A 20,959-nucleotide genomic window follows, 5' to 3' on the forward strand; every position below is an offset into this window, starting at 1 on the left:
TATGAAGCCATTTTACATTCCACTGTCGGGTCAGCTCGAAAAATTCCTTTAAATTTTCTTCCGCGACTTCATGGCTTGACTTCGACCGGCGAGAGGTCAACGACCTTATGAAGCATATCTGATTGTTGTTGTCCAAAGATTGGCTATTCAAATGTCTATAGCCAGGTAAACTTCTATGTGGCCACACGTCACCGTCCAGAAGTTATTCTGAAAAACGCTCAGGTGCGTCGAGTTCCCCGCCCCGACGCATGTTAAACTCTGGCTGAACTTCGTCGATCTAGTCTGCTCCGCACATGATCAAGCGTGCCAACATCCCACCAGTCAGCGCTCCATGACGCTTCTCCTCTCAGGCGGGCATCTGTTTAGTGATTCCCACGGTTTCACGGGCCAGGGCACGATGCTCACACAGCCCGGGCGATGCCGGCCTGGTGTCAGGAGGGGAAAGAGAGAGGCGTGGCTTCGGGTTACTGACTGCGAACGAGCGTGTCACGATTCGGCCGTTTCCCCTTTAATTATCGAATCATACCACAATAAATCGCACAGCACAATGGATGCATATATTCGATCAGTAATATCAGCAGGGTTAAAACATCATCAAGTTCGCAATCATTCACCGCCCTTCATCGCATATGCATGTCATAAGCGACAACATAAGCCTAAGCCATTCCGCTCGGCAATGAACATTCACAAACACGCAACAACACAAAAGTCACTATCGAGGAAGCCAGCTGTCTCTGGCTCTAGCAATCACAGGCACTTGGTCGAGTCTCTGACTAGTTTGATGACGTCACGACGACGTTTGATGACGTCACGGTTCACCGTGTAGTCGGGGGTCGGCTTCACGGCAGTCGCGCCCATCCCGCCACATCTGGAAGGGATGTTTGTTTCGTCATTGTTGGACCTTATACACCAATTAATGGGTCGAGTGGAAACCTTTGAGGCTAATATGTCAACAATTAAGTAATATTTGCTGCATTTTGTTTTAATAACTTAATAACCTAACTTCCCATTCGAACTGAGCCAGCCGACATGCACAAGAAGCGACGTTGAAGACGACTAGTGAGAGAAAAATGACTGAAACTGTATGTTTTTAATCTATTTACTTCACAATTTATTTAGCCCCATCCTCAGATATCCAGGTATGGACGAATACCAGTACCTTTCTATGTCACTGTCCCAATCTTAGACCGAGAGGAGGGGATCTTGAGACACACAAATGTCAACAGGGAATCCAACTTTGAACTACAGTTATCCTGTGCACCTGAGTTCTCCAGAACAGAATGGTGCGCAGAAATTACTCTTTTTGATCGCATGCTTTATCAGGGGCAGAGGTGACACGAATGTCTGGCCGTCCCAGGAGTGGATGCGGAGCTCATGTTAGCCTGATGAAACCGAAGAACATCCATATCTCACTGCAGCAAAATAGCTGAACTTTACGTTGCATTACGGCGAAGTTTAGCCTTTCTGGGAAGCACATACGTTAGCACTCATTTTGCTAATTATTTTTTTGATTTCGACGCTTACCACAAATTGGCCTGAGTAGTCTCAGAAGAATGCCAAGCAGGAGGACACCATGTAAGCTGGTGCTCAACTGACTTCGATGAGAAGAGCCTGGAATAACCATGCTGGTGATTCATTGAGCTCAAGATTCTTGTTTGTCATATTAAAACCGTCCCTTACGAACATGTGCTTGTACAAGACCCCAAGCGTTACGCAGTACGAGAGCTTCACAACAGGTGAGTTTAGTTTGTTGCCCCGCACCTGACATGATACAAATGAACCTGGGTTTGATTTCCTTATAACAATAAACAAAATATAATTCAGTCTCTATAAATCCAGGCAATAGACAATGGCAGCGTAGGGCGTCAAAATTCAAATAGTTTTGACATTTTACCTGCGAGCCTCCGTAAAGATCGTCCTGAAAAGGAGACAACCGTGAGTAAAGCAATCGTATGACCACACCAGGTGGTGGAAAATAAAACGGCAATGATTCTTCATTTATTATTAGCGCAACTATGAGAAGACGCAGCCGATGAACACTTTACTGCTGTTCGCTTTTTTGGAAATAAATGTTTTCCATTTAATATCGAATGGAATGGCATGAGCTGGACAGCTGTAACTTTCTTAAACAAGTCAATATTTCAAATTACGGTGGTTTTAAGAGAACACACATTAGGCAATAAGTCAATTTTACATAAGCTATCCAGTGCATTAGCGAGGAGCATTATTCACTAAGCTAAGGCAGAAGTATTAGCCTTATTCCAAGGAGAAAACCAGGAGAATGGAAACATCAACCCAACTATATTTCCATTCTCCTGGTTTTTCGCCGAGGAATAAGGCTAATGCTACTGTCTTATCTAAATAAGTTGATTTTTATGCACTACGAACGACAACAGGGAAACATTCACACGTTCACTGTGTTCCGCACAGATCGAGAATCTGAATGGATTGGCACTTGGCCAATAAATCATGGACGTGTTAATGGAACTGCGAATGAAAATGGTTACCTCACCTGCAAACTTTTGCTTGCGTCCAAATATCGGAGTCGTTGAATGGGATGCGGCCCCTGTAAATATGGAACAGTACTTAATGACTCGGAAGCTCCAGATGTTAAATAAGAAGCAAAAAAAAAGGCACGAGACGCAGTGCTCTCAAACTAACGTTTGACCTGTAAATTAAGACTTATATTGTTGATGATAGCAAACGAAAAAAATGTAGCAATCTGACAAAAGTAGCATTGAACCCCACATGACAGCAGTGCAGAAGATTACGACTGATGACGCACACACTTTTCAAACTATACAGTGTGTTCCATTGGCCGTTAAAGCTATTTTATGACTGAAACACATGCACCTATAAATCTTGCGTGCCATAATCTCATAGAAACTTCGGTCTTCATGGCTTTACACTTCTTATCAGATAACAACGCTTTGAGTTTTTCGTCCGCGGCGGACAGTTTTTACTGACCAGGCGTACGCGTCGCGTCCCGCATAACCAGTTCTATTGCGTTGATAACATCGTAAATCACGATATCGACATAGGAAAAACCAAAGTTTTTAACTTACTTCAGCCAACCACATTCATCACGTATATCCATGTGCTATCACATCGCCTTTTTGCAGCGTTCATTTCCTGCCCCACAGCTTACAAGCCAACGCATAATCGGCAATACATTTCTAACTGACATTAGTGATGACAATGATACCCAATGATAGATAAATGCCTGACCAAATAAATCATGAAAATGGAGACCTTCGAGCCTGAGAGGCTTGTTCTAATGTTCTGCAGTTAAAAGACGGCCGCAGTTTGCATACAAATTGAGTCCGTTTTAGTCTCACCCAGTGACTCCTGTCGAAAAATAAACATCTGTTAAGATATTCCCCGTCTTATAAAAATACTCAGAATTACCTGCACCTCAGTTTCGACAACTTTGCTTTTTTCTCGCTGGCCTCTCGTTTTGAAGAGTTCGATCTTATTATTCGTCTGTAGCTAGATTAAATAAGTCAGATGTAACAATGTCGCCTCGCTGCAAACGTATGAACATTGAGTTTTTCTGTACTTGAAATCAGTACAAACACATCGGACGCATTTAATCACTAAAAAATGAAACCTGACATTCGTATTCGCAGTAACTTTCTATCCTCGCCAGCCACAACTGGGTTGTGAACCGATAAACACGCGCCTGTCTTCCTAGCGGGTACACACCTCTGATGTGCGGTATCTTCTCTGACACCGAGTAGCCGGTGTGCGGCAGGACGAGCAGACAGTGGATCAGACACTGGGCCGGGATCTGCCGGTCGTCCAGCTGCTTGGTCACCCGGACGCTGTAGGCGCCGTCCACCAGCGCCTTCGTCACCTGTAGGCCCCTCAGCCGCTCCCTATCGATACAAGCAACGGTCATTGGCTGCGCTGGTACGCCTCACGGTGGTGCCGTGCTGGTCAGGGCCCGTACACTGTGAGGCGGATAGTTGTTTCCCCGATGGATCAGTCAGCAGGCGGGAAATGTTGCAGCTGTGACGGTCACCAACCAGCCCTGCACGACCAGGGCTGGTTAGGATTATGCAAGCCAAATTTCTGGGCCTTGAAGGGATGTGAAACATTGCGGTATAATCTTACACCGGCGTCTGACCTAATTTATAATTCTGCTGTGGACTGACGACACAACTAGTGTTGGTGAAAGTGTATCGCTGCTTGCAAGCGGGACATTGAGCTACTGGTAACGTAGTGGCTACGCTGCACGGCTGGAAAGAAACAGAGGCTCAATTTCGCGCGTTGCCCGCCATTCCCACCAGGGTGAGAAACAGCCGACGCACAACGTATGACTGAATGCATCGCTAAGGTCCAATTACGACAAGACGGGACATCAGTGCGGTGCAATTTGTGCTGCATGCTGAAACAGCTGGTCATGTAAATAAACCTGACTATTACGACCACGTCGTCATTCAAGGAGCGTATGGCGTGATGTCCGACATGAATACTACATCTCTTGCAATGATCGGTATCGTCGTCGTCACTAGGGCTTACGACGCATTCAGCTGCTGAGGCTATACGACATCGCCTGCCTCTCACCCTGGCAGGAAGGACGAGCAACGCAGATAACCAAATCAGTACCTCTACTTTCTCAGCCGCGCAGCCTAAACACTACACTGCTGTGGCGGTACCCTTATAATTGGTGTCAAAATTGATGCGGCAGGGTAACTTGATGCGCCCTGAACCATATTCCTAGGATATACTGTAATGATACTGTAGGCGTGAAGCTGCTCATTTTCGAGTGTTTTTTACACCTTGTGTCTGGAAACACAAGTGCCCAGAAACGCTAGTAACAAGACAGTTCTTTTTTGCACGAGAACGTATTATTAAAAAAAAATCTTATTGGTTTTAGATATCTTGATGACTGTCCAAATTGATGCTTTGTGTGGCTACGCATGGCATAAGGCGCACACGTCTGTATAACAAGGAGCTAAATATTAAGTATGTGCGACCTAAATCGCGTAGACAGCGTGACCCTTGTAGAAGAGGGCTAGTGCATCTGATATACATTAGTACAAAAACTGCGTTATGGCGTTTAGCCTGTACTGTACAACTGCGCTCCTTATTTGATTGGGAGTTATATGATGGTAGATGCACCATCTACTGCAGAAGGGAGCGTAAATCATGCTTTTTACCGCAAATGTGCGGCAGCCTTTATCTTGTCGTAACGAGACAGATTACCCAAGCACCGTCTGAGAACTGGGGTTGTAGTATTTTTCTTCGTGCCTCGAGATCATTGTGGTTGCGATACGTGGCCGCCAGCAGGAAAATCCTGTATGATTTTTGCTGGCTTCGTCCAATACACGAGAGGCGGTGCCTCCCGCCTCCCAGGGTAGCGTGCGGCTAAGTTGGGATAAGTGTCGCTCCCGGATCCGTCAGCTGGGTTTGGTGTCGCGCACGAATCGGTCAGCTGGGTTTGGTGTCGCGCCCGGATCGGTCAGCTGGGTTTGGTGTCGCGCCCGGATCTGTCAGCTGGGTTTGGTGTCGCTCCCGGATCGGTCAGCTGGGTTTGGTGCCGCTCCCGGATCGGTCAGCTGGGTTTAGTGTCACTCCCGGATCGGTCAGTAGCCAGTTGAACTGTGTGTTCACGGTTGCTGCAACTGATCTGACATGCTGGGTACTTGGCCGCATTGGCGTCTTTGTTGATTGGTGTTATTAAACAAGATAGTGTTCAATACGACTGAGCAAAAATGATCGCGCCGAACAACCAGATCTTAAGTTGCTGATTGGAGGATGCTTAGACGATGCAACGAATGTTTTCAAACGTACTGAAATGTTTCGATGATTATTTCTGTTGTTACTTCCTATGCGATGTGCGTTGTATGAGACTGTACAGACGACCATGCGTCGTTTGGTGCTGCTCTTTCAGCATACGAACCCAAGTGGATGCTATAAAGAGGACAAAAACGAAGGCTATGACCAGAGAAACAGCAATACAATTTCTGGTGTGAAGCATTTCGTGTCTCGTAAAAGATTATGTCAAAATATCCGCCCCTTTAACCCGGTGTCAGCTGTTTAACGACCTTAAGGATTCACATCATAATTTATAACAATGACCGCAACAAAATATTCGCCCACCCGTAAGGCCTTTAGTGTTGGTGGCGGTAAATACCGCAAAACTGTGTACTCAGAATAAACACCAGCAGTCGATAGCACAACGCTACATTGTCCCACTGGAAAGTCATTAAAATAGCACAAATGCCTGGCTGAACCTGCGTGCATACCATAACCGTCGAGCAACATAGCAGCACAGTAACCGCCGTCAAGTTTTATCTATCCTGTCCTCTGTCATTTATCATGAGTTCACAGAAATCCATTAAACATGTTGAAACACCAGGAAAATAAGGGGCCTTGAAATCAATGGGGATCCTTCATCCACAGCACATAACGGATCTTCACCTCGCCGTTGTGTGATTACCTGCTGGATTGCGATCCCTGGACCACTATGCTGACCTCAGGCTCCGGGTACATGCCCTCAGCCTGGCAGGTCAAGGTCACTCGGTGCGACGACGGTTTTGAGGCCGATATACTCATCGTCTTGACCGGAGCTGAAACAGAACCCCCGTTCCGTTAGGCTCGGCTGCTTCGCGTGTCGGTTAGCTGAGAGATGCTGCTAAGATAAGTGCTGCTCGAAACCATTTTGGAATAAATGACTTGTCCCCCTAAAATCATAACACTTCTGACTGATCACTCGAAGCAAGGGCTTTATCGCTCGCCCCTCACCAAATTGATTCCGGCGCTCCAAGGGTGTGGACGGGACCTGCTTAATTAACATCGCAGGTTCGGATCAGATGTTCACGGGCTCTCCTATCGGTCCGGTTCGATTGCTCATGAAACCGGTTGGACCCGTCCCAGTTGCTCCAGGTGACCACCCGTTTGGTGGACGCTGTCGTCCTGGATCAGTTCCAGTGAATCATTGGACCGTTTCCCCGCAGATGATAGCCTGTTTGGGGCATACTGTTCGCCGAAAATGATCATTCGTTGAGCGCAGGCCACTCAACGCAGATGACTATGCGATTGGTGGATAACGTCGCCCCGGATCAGCTTCATTGAACCATGAACCCATTCGACCCACTGTAGATGACTATCCGTTTAGTGGAGACCACTCACTGCCCCAAATGACGATCCGTTGCGCGCAGGCCACTCACCGTAGATGACCATCCGTTTGGTGGACGACGCCACGCCTGACCACGTGGTGACCTTGCAGGTGAACTCCCCGCTCAGCTCTGGTCGCGGCTGGATCAGCTGAACAGCTCGGTGACGCATCAGCGGGTCTTCGCTGGCCACGTGACCCAGGTTGACGTGACCTCGGAGCAGGCCGAACGCCTGCGGTGGGTAGCCGGGGATCCACTGGTAGACGGGCGCCGGGCTGCGGTTGTGGTACCACTTGACCACCAGGCCGGAGGCGGTGTTGTTGGGCGTGTCCAGCGCGTACAGGCAGTCGAGTACGACGCTGGGCACGGAGCCGTTGAGTACCGTAGAGGGCACGGACAGCTCCGTGATCTGCACAGACTGCACGCCTGCAACAAGACCGGCAGACCACAGAGTTATCGCATGTTCTGGACACTTTGACTACACGTGCGGATGTTGATGATAAGTCTTTGACCACAGCGTACTCAATTGAGAAACAGTAATAAAAACATTTTGGTGCGTTGCCTACCAAATGCATGTGGAAGCTGACCAATCATGATATGTGTGGTCGACATTCCCGTTCGTTGTCAGTCAACGCCACAATGTCATGATGACGCCACAGGCCGTTCTTTTCTACAGCAGCTTTGATTGGCACCATCATGTGAGATGCGCACTGCCTGCCAACGCTCTCGTCCCCTCCCTAAACAGCTGTCGGGAACGTTCTAGTGACGTTGCGATTGCTCCTGTGCGCGTGAGTTTTCATTGGGCTTTCAATAACCCATTTATTTCGGGAACAATAATTACAAACTCTTGTCATCTAGGTGTCGCCATGATTTATGATGCGCCGAGGCGAACATATGTTTTATGTCGATAACGATGGACATAGGGTCTGCTCTTCTAATTGTGTTGTAATCTGTTGTTTATGAGCGACCTATGAAGCCTTTTCATCCGACTAACCGATTTCTCAGTCAGGGGTAGATATTGCACCGATATCAGGATGGCCTGTTGCTACGCCCTTCGGATGAAATAGTGCGCCGAAATAGCCGGCTTATCGAAATGGTCATAATACCGATTCCACATTGATTTAGGTTATATCAATGTCAATAGAATAAAAGTCGCTCATCTAACGCAGCTCTGCTCCAGTACATAAACTCCACGGGAGCTCCACTAACCACACGTTGCCTCAAGGGATTTAACTTAAGGGCCGCGAACAAGGCTATTTCTCAAAAGTCTGGCTGTTTCCCCAGCGCATTTCGGCTGTATTTTAACAAGGACTTGGAACCATCCAGCGTCTTACCGCGATTTTCACGCCGGCTGACCGCACAACTTCTCCGATAACATCAAACATCTTCCAATGCCTCGCAGCACGCGCTATTAACTATACTGAACGGCTTCACCGAACCATCTGTCCATACCAGAACTGTAGTTCGGCATCAGAGCAGCTCGCCGCAGCGTTCCTGAGTGCAGCCCAGCCGAGTTGCTCCCCCTCGCTGGCCTCCTGCAGAGGTGGAGTGCGGCCGTTGGCGCCCCCTCCCCCCCCCCCTCTCCGGGGCCGGCGAGGCGGACCGGGAGGAGCGATGTTGCGATCCTGGCCGCGTCGGCCCGCCCCCGGCAGTCGGGCACGAGTTACGGCGCGTGCTACGACCCCCGTTCTCGTGTTCAGCACTCGCGCCCCCGCCGCCGGGACGGGCGGCGGCGCCGGCACGCTCGCGCCGGTGGCTGATGTCGGCGGGATTGGCAGCACCGACCGTTTAGCGAATTTAGCTGTCGGGGATGAGTTACAGCGCACATAGCATCTCAGCGTGATGCGGCGAACTGAGCCCGTTATTCACCGCGCTCTGCATGATATCTTGCCAGCAGGCACACGATGCGCAACATTAAACGTTCATGGCTAGTTTGCAGAAGCCTACTGTCCAATTCATAGGTCTGGAACTCGGCATCAAATGCGCTTGCTGCTCGGAATCGCAGGGTGACGATGGAGATCCTTGACGATAGTGATCCTTGACAATAGTGATCCTTGCGACGCATATTTAACATTTCGTGGATACAGAGCACAAGCAGGAAGCTTATTCGGTTTTGAGAATAGCGGCACTCTGCTTGGAAAGCCATCGTTTCGTACATCCGCATCGCCAATCTATGTCAGCATTGCATGAATAACTGGAATCTGCCACAAGATGCATCTCGCCGTCTTAGACCGTGAGAGGGCCAGGTCAGCGTATAGGTCAGCCCCGGAACTGCTTGCCCGAGACTCGACCGTCGCCCCTTTTGCTATGCCATCGGGGTGGAAGGGCGCGGCGCCAAAGTTGCTGGACACCGAAGCTTAGCCGATAGCACCGGGTGCTCCCAACCGGGCCGCAAGCTATTTCATTTGGAGTCTTTCATCCGGGACTTCGACGCATTAAGTAGATAGCACCGGAAACTATAATGGAAAACAGCAAGACATCACTGCTGATTGCCGTGTGATGTGACATCGCTAATCGTGGCGGAAATTAAATGAGCCTCCTGCTATTCATGCAATTTTCATGAAACTGGCGACGCGTCATCAGATAATTTGAGACGGTTCCTCAAATGCATGTGTCACAAGGAAAACCTCAAATGAGGCTTCTACGTCATTATGCAAATGTAAAACATTCGTGCAACTAGAAAACAACGATCCTCTTTGGCGGAGAGCCACAAATTAGCAGGCGCGGGACTCGATTGTGTGAGATGAACAGCCGCCGCAACACTGCATAAAGCATGTGTTCCCAGCACGGCGCCGGCCGTCGGCGTGTGTGACGTGTCGGCGATCTTGCTCGCGGTCTCCGATCACCGAGAGAAATATGACGACGCAAGGTATGCCTCACGCCGTAGGGGAGCCCGATAAACATATCCCGTCTGAGGCCCGACCGCGAGATATGACCGCGCCGGCAATCGTCCCCGCCTATTACAGTGAGGGGCGTCGCACCACGCAGCAGGGTCCATCACGATTGGCCGGCGTTCTTTCTGCACCCGTCGCCAATGATAAACCGTGGCGACGTTTATCCTCCGGTTCAAAGGGGGCTCGGCAGCGACGCCTCGCCCGTCCCATCTCGTCCAGTGCAACGTCTCACGCCGTCCGGCGCTCCAGCCAGACGTCGGCACGAGAGTTGTCTCACCTCGCAGACAGGCGGACACGACAGCGAGCACGAACAGCACCGCCATCGCCGCGGAGTTGACCCCGCCGGGGTCTCGTCAGAGTTCCGGCGTCGCCGGCGGTCTCGGCCCGGTGCGGCCCCACGCTGCGGAGGCAGAGCTGACTTCGTCACAGCACGCGCGCACTGCTGCCAGCCGGTGGTCGGTCACGACTGAGCGCCCCTCCGCGGTGCACCTGCCCGGACAGCTGACCGGACACCACTGATCGGTCGGCGCCCGTCGCGCACCCGGCCGCGCCGCAGGTGGTGACGTCTAGCGGCCGGCAGGAGAACGAGCGTCGCCGGGGCCGATATCTCACCGTTTGCCATCGCGGATTCAGTTGGATGTGAGACTGGCATGGGGATGGAACAAGGGGCAGACCTACCCCATGCATTCACCACCTGTGGTGAAAGCGTGTTTGAATGGGCAGGGCACGTGACGTTGTAAGGACAATACGTGTTTGGGTACAACGCCGTCATGAGAAACACTGGACTGATCGCGCGTAACTTCCGCCCTCAGGTGGGACGTCCCGCTCCGCTCCCCCTGCTCACGTCATCTTGGAGCGTAACATAGTGCATACTTGCCTCTTAAACATATAATGACATTATATAAAAGTGTTGCATACCTTTTAAGAGTTTGCAGAACGGCGAGCCCACCGTTCTGACATAGATCGACTCCAGGTAGAGTTTTGTTTGAGTGATTTGGCCAGAGTTCTAGAGCTTGGCTGGTGTACTGAGCCGTGTATTGGACGACGGTGAAGTTTCATGACATTCAGGCTTCACTCATTTGATGAGTTGTGGCTTTCGGAGCAACATACACCTCATGCTTAACAAACGGCACTCTGCAGTCGTTACTGACATGGATATTAGAAAGCACCACGAAAATTTCATTTAGAACCGCAACCCACAACATAATATGCAGCGGTGATAGCTGCTCCAATTTAGATAAATAAAAACAGGCAAAGGGTAAGACTTTTTGCACTGACACATAACTTTGGACTACATTGGGTTTTTCTTTATCAATGCAAACGCATTTAATCACTATCAGTCAATATATCGACTCGGGAGGCGCACGTTCTGCCCCCATCAACGCATCCGCCGTGTTGTATCGACAGTTGTGGAGCAATTCATGTATATCGTAAGGCATCGGCATGCGTGAGCAGCTTACACGTATTCTGCTCTTCTCCTACCACTAATCTGGGCAAGGTGGAGTCGGCTTTAACTGGAAAAGTACAGCCATGTAACCAACCGGGCCTTATCTACAGATTGCTATCATGTACGTGGAACCAAAGACACTAGAAAAGACACCGCGGTACGTGTGAAGCAGTAGCGTATTCAGGATAGGATTGGAATTTCCTACCCAAGGCTAGGGTTGAGGTTGGAATTGTACTTTTGTACGGAGTCTTTTGATCTCGCGATCTGATTGGAATATTCATATACCGCTTTTTGCTGCAAGCGGTAAAGATCTAAGAGCTTTATCGATACTAATGATCTGTGTACCGGATGGTATCTGCAATTAGTCCACCGATCCAGCAACTATCACTTAATGGCTTGTGCTTCAATGCACGCAGTCCGTTATCGCTTCTTTTTACGACTGCTGGATCTCTTGAGAACTATGTCTCATTTGGTTTCATGTGAGTAAATGCATACGGCCTCCGCCGTTTCCGAGACACAAAGCAAAGGCTTGTGTCATGTCATTAATCCCCAATTACTCAGGTGACAGCTTGCCACGCCCTCATGGGCTGAGTTGATTCAGTCACGCTCTATTTACTGCACTTTTGCAGCAGGTTATTTTGCAGTGCATATGGCGGCTGTACGCTACATCCCTCCTTGTTGAGGCTTGCGTTTAGATAGGAAAATGACATTAATTCAAAGTCAAACGTAAATAGTCAACCGAATCTCATGGCATGTTTCCATGTTATGCGATTGGCACGCACCACGGTAATGAGCGAAATAAGGCATGTTGAAAAACCGTCTTGATATAACCAGTTCAAAACAAAGCGGTTGCCTTCACTACACAGTCACGATAACCGCACTTGAGATCCATCTTCCGGCCTCCGCCTTGCATGACCGTAAGCGTCAGCAGCACCTAACGCGTCCCACCCCGCACGTGACTGGCGTTTCTATTGCAGCGTAGAAGCTACCCTTCTTGCTGATGTCGCCCGCTGGCGTGATGTATCGTCCAGGCACAATGTGCTTCAGGTCTCGCCTCGAGTGCAAGATTGCGGGGATACCGTCAACGTGCAATTGGCTTCTCATCCATTATGCAAAAGGCCTCTATCGTCAAAGGAGACGGACAGTCGGGTATTAAGTGTCGCTCCCTTTTACGTGCGACAGATGCATGTTCTGTGTATGATTGATGACTTTTTTGTGTCAGGTGACACAAGCTTTGTGCTGCATGAGCTAAGAGGCGGATGATTATGATCGCCTTCAAAACCTGCAATTAGTCCCTCTGCACAAGCCTTGGACCTTGGACAAAGACCCACTTCTTCGCAGCCCTGGCGGCTGGTGGAAGCACTTTGGCATCTTTAAGATCAATCAATGTTGCATTAGCCTTCTTTTCGTGAGCTTTCTTTTCTTTTCGTTCCGAATTCGGTACATTGAACACCGGTATTTCCGTTCATTCTCACTCTCTCCTGTAAACTTCCGTTGACTTAAGAAATGCGACACATAGCTGGCACAAGCCTTGGGAGAGATCCACCGTAACATTTACTTGTGCAGTCATACCTGGCATACACCTCATACGGCTTACGCAGTTTCCGAGACCCAAAGCAAAGGCTTGAAACAAGACGCAGCTTAAGCGTGGCTTGAGCTCCACCTTTATGACGTCGGCCTTACCGGGGTAGACCTCTCTGCATTTCACGCCATCCCACCGCTCTTACGCCATTCCACTGCGACGGAATGTTAGCGTGTGGACGACCATCCACTCGCATTCCATTCTCCGCGCGATCGTATCGACGCCATTGACCACCGCGGCCGTTGCACGAGCGGTGCGCGCGTCGCACCCCGCCCAGAGCGCGGGGTTAACCAGCTCGGCTTGGCGGGGGCGCGCCTGGCGCGCCGTTACGACGGCGCGTAAGCCGGATATTACAGCGCCGCTGACCCGCCGGTGTCAGGAGGTCACGTGTAAGTGATAGCAGGCGGACCGATAAAACGTAACGACACGGCACACAGGCGGCGCCCGGAGCGTGGCCGGACGCCTATCGGTGCGGGCCGCGGGCGGTCTGCGGCGGTCGCACGGTCCTGGCGTGGGTGGAGTCGCCGGAGGAGGCTGCTCCCACGGCAGGTCAGGGTGGGGCCCGGGCACAGAGAGGCCGACCTCCGGCGATCGGAGCCCGCCCGCCTCGTATCGGCGCGACGCACGCAGAGGCGGTGGTGTGAGCGTGGTCCCTGGGGGTCAGATCTCGGGTCGTCTGAGCCTGCTGGTTGGACGCCGGTGTGTACGCGGCGCCGGACGTCACAGGATTGCCTCACCTCTTGACATGGCCGCAACACGTCGGATGGAGTGATGATGCATAACGTGTGCAATCAATCCCATGGTGCATTGTGCGCTGTTTAGGGTGGCATGGCACATTAGAGTAATGCTGGGGTGCAGAGTACAGCTCGATGGGCCGAGAGCATGCAACAGCGACGGCCGCTGTTGGGAACGAAATTATCTGACGACGTTCGCTGGCCGTCGGCTCAGCTCGGCTAGCACATCGCTGGCCGATGTGCTAGCCGAGCTGAGCCGACGGCCAGCCTGAGCTTTCTCTTAAACGTCGGCAGCTCCGACTTGGTGTTGTTTTGTTTGGATTAAAATTATTTCAGTCAGCAGTGACCACTCCGAAGCTATGGGATAAAAGGGAGCGAAGAGTTGTGGGGAAGGTTACATGCACCACAAAGTTACATGCAAGGCTACGTGGGACGAAAGAGTGGAGAGCTGCGGAGAAGGGTTACATGCACCTGGGAGTCCTCCGCTGCCGAGCCTTGTTCGCTCACGGACCCCTCTTCGGGCTGAGTGCCAGCGCTCGGGCGGGGCTCCCACCAGGGGGCACTTACGCCCGCTCATGGCCGATGCATGCGCCTTGCCCCGGATAAACGGGGCGTCGCGGCGATTCGGGACAAAGCGGCGAATGAGGAAAAACGGCGGGTGACCGCTATCATCTCACCGTTAAGAAGCTGCTGACCGTCTACCACAAGCCAAGCGCGCGGGCGAGACCTGCACATCGCGCCCCACCCCGCGAGCGTCGAACGCTGCTCATCAGCCCGCCGCCGTCCTCCGAGACAAAACAAACGCGCGGGTCGTGCGGCGCGCCCGCGCGGTCGCCGCGGCGCCGGGGCGGCCGGTCGGGCGCCTGCCCCCGGTAAACAGGCCATTTCTAAACACGGTCCGGTCACGAGCGGCGGCGGCCGGCCGCCTGGGCCGACGCTCCGCCCGCCCGCCGACCCTCGGCACTGGCAGCCAGCCGCCGAGTTAGCGGCGCTCCGGCGGCAGCCGGGCTTTAATTGTGGGCCGGACGCGCCAGCCCGCGCACGACTTTGTCTCTGTTTGGCCATTACGGCTGAAGAACTGCTCTCGTGGCGCCGTTCCAGTGGGTTCGAGCTATTTCAGAGCAGCTCGGAAATATTCATGACTCGGTGCGGGCGACGGCTGTCGCCGGTCTCCTACGGCCTGCCGCTCACGTTATGGTAATTTCCGAGTCACGCTCTGCTACCCTTGCCCAACAGAGGGTCGCACGGTATGAGCTCAGTGTCCAGGGGCCATCTCACTCGAGTGGCGGCCCCCACGCAGCGATGCCTTCCCAGGGTGGTCGGTTCGGCCGCGTGCAACGCACTCTTTGTGCTCACGGCCGGTTTTTCTCTCGGCTCTGAAACCACAGGGCGCAGGACACCGATTAGTTGGGAGGCGAGGACAAAGGGCGAGGAGCACCATCGGATGATGGCTTGTTTTCACTTCCATTGCGTGCGGCCCCACCTCGCTGGATGGGAGATTGTCTGCCGTCGTCACTGTAATGATGGCTATTGTCTCCCTAAGTGGTCTAATTTTTACGCGTCGGGTGAACACGGTGACATGACGTTCGGCACCGAACTGCCATCTGTCCGCGGCCTCAGGAAGCTTTTCGCCCGACTGGTGCGGGACATTTGTACATAGAGGTAAACGCCACCAGGGTAGCATTCTTTTGACGCCCACTAGCATTAAGTGTGCGTTTTGAAGCCGACAATGCTTTTCTCCCCCAAAACAAAACCAAAATAAACAATTTGCTTTATCATTCCAGTGGGAACGGCAATGCAGTGAAACATTGTTATGGTATATTCGCACACAGGTGAGGCCACCAATGCTTGTAGGTTATGGGAACGACAAGAAAAGATTTTCGCGGTTCTCCAAAATCGCTGCTAATACAAGATCGACTTAACTTGCAAGCAAACTCGTTACAGCTTGGCGCAAACTTCACTACGTTAACTCAACACAGCTACCAGCCCTCCACCAAACCTGCAAACGTTCCACGCGTCCGCACCACTTCTCACCAGTGTTCCGTATGCTCGGCTTCGTACCACCCCAGCATCGCGCACGTTCACTCCTTTTCCTATAACCCCGCACACGTCCGTTATGCGTGTATCTGCTGCTGCCCATTAGCAGGCCGGCCGCTGCCGAGGGTGCAGCAGTGCCGGCCGCTGCCGAGGGTGCAGCGGCACCGGCGTGAGGTCACGCCTCTCGGACCATCAGCAGGGCCGGCCGCTGCTGGGGGTGCAGCAGTGCCGGCCGCTGCCGAGGGTGCAGCAGCACCGGCGTGAGGTCACGCCTCTCGGACCATCAGCAGGGCCGGCCGCTGCTGGGGGTGCAGCAGTGCCGGCCGCTGCCGAGGGTGCAGCGGCACCGGCGTGAGGTCACGCCTCTCGGACCATCAGCAGGGCCGGCCGCTGGGGGTGCAGCAGTGTCGGCCGCTGCCGAGGGTGCAGCGGCACCGGCGTGAGGTCACGCCTCTCGGACCATCTGCCGCCGGCCGATCCGTCTCCCGACACCAATCCTGTCAAAATATGCAAATGGCCGACGCTCGGATCGCCTCTCTATTGTGTCGTGCACAGCCGGTGGACATTCCGGCGGCAGGCTGCGGGCCGACGGCTCGGAACCGATCGACCCCCTCCTCCCCCTCCCCCTCCCAGCGCAGCTGGGCTGAGCGGCACAACAGCGCGGGGACCGGGGCCGGCCGGCGTCGGGGTGGGGTGCTCCCCCGCCCCCGGCCGTGCGTACCGCGACGGCCGCACCTGACCGCGGCGGGCGGCGACTTTAATGGCGTCGCCTTACCTGGCGACCCGCGCGAGGGTTCTCACACCCCTGTCGGCAAAAATACCCGCCTCCCCAGCCGGGGTGAAGGGTGAAACAGGCTGCCTGGCCTCATTACTGCGTGCTATTGGAAAGGGCGCCGAATTTGTCACGGGGCCGTTAACCAGGCGTGGCATTCCGACTGCAGGCTGAAGGGTGGCCGCCGTCGCTCCGACGCAATGACAGGGCGGGCACGAGAGGACGTTTGATGTGACCGCTGTCGCCAAGACACGGCGTATTGTGCCACAGTGTGGCACATAGACCGGCGCCGGGCCCCGAGACAGGTGTGAGATGGAATGCTAATTGGGTAATTTGTCGCGGAATTCAAAGTCGACCTCATGTGGGAGGGGAGGGGAGACTGCAGCCAATTGGGCGTCCTTGTCGGCCTACTTTGATCTGGCTTTGATCATGCTCCCTGCAGCGGGGTGACGCTCAACATCCTGTCATTACTGATGTATCGAATGACATGCAACTTGATGATAGCGGCGGGCGGCCGCGGGGACGTGTTTTGCGGGTCGCGGCAGGAACAAACACAGTGGTCGCCCCGATGAGCTGGTTGGCGAGCTGGTGAGCTGTTAACTGCACCTGCAGTGGCAATGACTGAACAATGGCTGCGCAACCGTTATATGCAGCCGTTACATGCAGCCAAGACCAGAGGGAAGTATAATCTCCAGTGACGGCAAGGAGATGCTCGCATGCGTGTCTCATGCATTGCTTGCTCCGATCTAGATGTCTCACATTTTCCAGCGATGGGTTCTGGAGGCATGATTGCAATGACCGGTTAAATCTCGCTCGTAGGTATTAGTTATGTCATCGCGGCGCTAGTTATACTCTTAGATATCATCCTAGACAGGGCAGGGCAAATTTTGATTGATCTAAGGGCGGCGTGCGCCGTACGCCCGTCGACTTCGTTGGTCGCGTGCTCAGATGAAGCAAGCTGGTTTGATGAGACAGTCCGCTTGCTCTTGGGTCACGAACCGCGCGTACATCTGCTAAAGTCGTGAGCGTCACCACATTTTTATAAGCAATCAGCACTCACCAGATACCGAAAACCCACTGTCCAAAGAGATCTTCGGCCCGCAGCCCCTCCCCCCAACGCCTTCCGCTCTTGCTGGACAGCTCCCTGACCCCTGACCACCCACGCGCCCCAGCGCCGCCCCAACATCTCGCCTGCTCCCTCGATCACGAGTCTGAGCACAACACCGCGCCCCGCTGGCCGGAAGCCGCCGCCCTCCCCTCCCCCCCCCCCCCGCCGCCCACCAGCGACCTCCGGCGGCCGCCAGCGTCTCCGGTGCGGCGGCGTCGTCGGAGCCGACGCGTCGGCACCGGCGCGGCGGCGGCGTGTTTGCCGCCCGCTGTGGACACGGTCAGCAGGTCCACAGCACGGCGTTCCGGCGACGGCTCGGCAAACAGCGGCCGGCCCCGACGGCCGGGGTCGCCTGTCTCCCGGTGTGACGGCGCTGGGGACGCGCCGCCGACCGGGCAAACAGAGCTGGAGCGGTGAGCGACCACGAGCTGATGTCGGCGGGAGGGGTCAGGGGAGGTCAAATGCATTGGGACAGAGGGGAACATGTTCGGGAAATCACGGAAGTTGTTGCATTTGCGGCAGCGGGCAAGGAATAATTCACTTCTGCAATTCGCTTCGATAAAGGCTTGCTGCTGAAACATCAACTCATCTATATCTCCATTCTCCTGGTTTTTTTTCTCCGATAAATAAGGCTATTACTACTGGCTTATCTATGCTTGGAAATTGGTTGCGTCGAATGCTCTGTGAGAGGGAGGAACAAAATGAAGTGTAATGTAACTTGGTGGATGGCGTGCCCCACGCATATTGAATTATACATTTAGACAATCACTGACGTTTGCAAAGTTTTGGTGCATCTTCCTAGGTGTACCATATCCGACAAGCCCCGTTAATGCATAACTACCTAATATTTTCGCACGTCGCAGGATCGTCAGAGCTACATAATATTTGGCCCTAATCTACTGTACCACGTAAATAATAACATGTCATGTCTGAGCGGCTTAGCCAGGTTGCACGCATTGTTCTGCCCTTTTCTGTTCTCCGTCCGTAGAACAAAACAGCCCCCATGTCGACTGGCGACCCTACACCGTCCCACGATCGATCCCGGAGATCGCGTGCACTGTCCCAGCGCGGGGGTATTACGCAGCTGGAAACTGCCTAACGATTTTCTGCCCAGAGCTAATTGGGAACATGATTCTTCCGGCATCTGCGTTGGAAAGAAAACAATGGCAACCAGGGAATGCGAATACTTCGCGTGTAGCGTACATAGGCAACGCTTGCATATGAGGGCGAAATGTTTGGGGTGCGCATTGCCTTATTAACTTCGGATCAAAACAAAATCATTTGTCGTTGCTTTGCTGGCTCGCGACACCTGAATAGGAACACACTTCTAGAGAGAACACAGTGATCCGAGCTCGATGAGCAAAATATTTGTTTCAGAGAAATCCCCCATAGCTTGGCTTTGCAGATGAGCACTGTTTTATATGTCGATAAAGAGCACTATAAACACCAATTGTAGTGTCGCTGCTTGCATACATTACATCGATGGTTTTGATCACGCCGCACAACATCGAAGCTTGAGTTTGCAGCGATCTCGTGCTGTACCTGGCAGTCCATCTGTTCTGGTTACTTATAACGTGCTGCAATAAATGCACAGGCAGTGCAGTGCTACACACTACATGCGATGAATGTACGACTTAGTTAATATGATAAGTATATACGTGATAAATACAGTGCATGCATTTCATTATGCTAATATACACTTTATGCCCTCTGGTGTGAGCTTATCAAACTTGCATGAGGGGGCTTGCACGTTTTGTCTGCAAGCCTAGACATTTTTCTCTACTGCTAAATCTTCCCATCGAGTGTAGACATAATTATGACATCGATAATTTCTTCCCTTATTTCGCATGGAATGAAAATAATAAATGCCGGGTGTTGCCGGCATACCAATCATCGAATCAGCCCTCGTAATAAGTAAGATTGAGCCATGTGATAGCAACGAGGGAGCGTAACTAAGATATTGTTTACACGGTACTAATAATGTAGCGATGGCATATCGGGGAAGGTGTATATGCAATGGGTGCACAGCACAGGGGTCTGTAAAGTATGTACGACGGAAGGGCTCATCAAATCTTCGCTGGGAGATGGCTTATCGGATACGTACCTATTATTAAGCGGCTATATCAAGCTGCCAGGAAAGTGATACAGTATACCAATAAAAATAGCAAGATGTTCCGTGATGAATGCATTATCATTCAACGTCATGTCTCGCGCAAGAACGGAAGCCACCATCCGCAGCCACTATCCAGGCGTTGGTGCCTTGCCGCTGGAGCTGCGCCCTCCGGCGACCCCAGCCTCTCCACGGCCCTCGGCCCCCTCACCACCGCGTCGAGTGCGCTCGTCGCTGACGCCAGCGCTCGCGACAGAGACGTCGCCGTGTCGGCGTCGGTGGAGTCAGCGGGGGACGCGGGCAGCGCCGCGATGCTGCCGGAGATAGCGGCCGCGCCTTTGTGCCGGCCGATTGCCGCGCTGGTCCCGGTGTCCGATGCGGGCCTGATACGGCCGCCCGGCCGCTCTGAGGTGCGAGACTGGCTGAGATCGATGGCGCCTCGGCGGTGCCGGCGGCGACGAGGCGTCGGCGCCACAGTGGCAGTGTCCGGTGTCAGTGTGAGGTGTCGCGGTTTGTGTAATCGCCTGTACATCCGGCGCAATCAGTTCGAAATGTATGTCTAAAGGTGACTGAGATTGCCAATGAATAGTTTTTGAGTAAAGTGCGCAAAAAGCTGCGTATTTCCTGGCTCATGCAATATTGTTCCTTTTGCCCGGCGGTTTTGCTTTACACTGTAATGACTCCCGCAGAGTTGTGGCCTTAGTATAGTTTTGGCCTTGGTTTTAGTCAAGGTGAATGTGCTGTTAGGCCCAGTCCGCATAAACACTTGTTAAAATACACGTGCAGTGCGATGACACGAAGCTTCCACATACAGGAAAAACACTCGGCTATCCATCGTATGGAGTAAATGAGGTGCACGTGTCAGATATGCAAACACAAAATGGCATAGATAGAGGCATGCTTACAGAGGAGCACACCAGCGCTCTGCGCTGACTGGCCTTACGTTCAGTCAGCACAGAAGCGACCAGATGGAATCGGGGATCCTAAGTCAACGGTCGTTCGTTTCGCTCATTTCCAGCTGGCCAGCGCGAGAAACAGAGCCATTTCTCATGCGTACCGTGTCGGCACGGCGCGCCACATTTGTCTCCGGTCGCTGCTCGGCTATCTGTCTGCCTCCGCCCGCAATGCGCCGCGCGGCGCGCCGTTTTTGT

The 20,959-nt window shown here is 52.7% G+C and overlaps 1 protein-coding gene across 1 annotated transcript; it reads right to left on the reverse strand.

The window, feature by feature from the left end:
- Nucleotides 1-3,731: 3,731 nt before the first annotated feature.
- Nucleotides 3,732-10,518, reverse strand: LOC119093624 (uncharacterized; the record flags this gene model as incomplete). Its single annotated transcript, XM_037216603.1, is given in 4 exon segments — nucleotides 3,732-3,878; nucleotides 6,449-6,578; nucleotides 7,179-7,550; nucleotides 10,296-10,518. Coding segments are annotated over 4 exon segments (695 nt in total), but the record flags the coding sequence as incomplete, so codon positions are not given.
- Between the last annotated feature and the right edge of the window lie 10,441 nt (nucleotides 10,519-20,959).

Source organism: Pollicipes pollicipes, unplaced genomic scaffold (assembly GCF_011947565.3).
Source record: "Pollicipes pollicipes isolate AB1234 unplaced genomic scaffold, Ppol_2.1 Scaffold_4002;HRSCAF=4701_pilon_pilon_pilon, whole genome shotgun sequence".
NCBI classification, from domain to species: domain Eukaryota; kingdom Metazoa; phylum Arthropoda; class Thecostraca; order Pollicipedomorpha; family Pollicipedidae; genus Pollicipes; species Pollicipes pollicipes.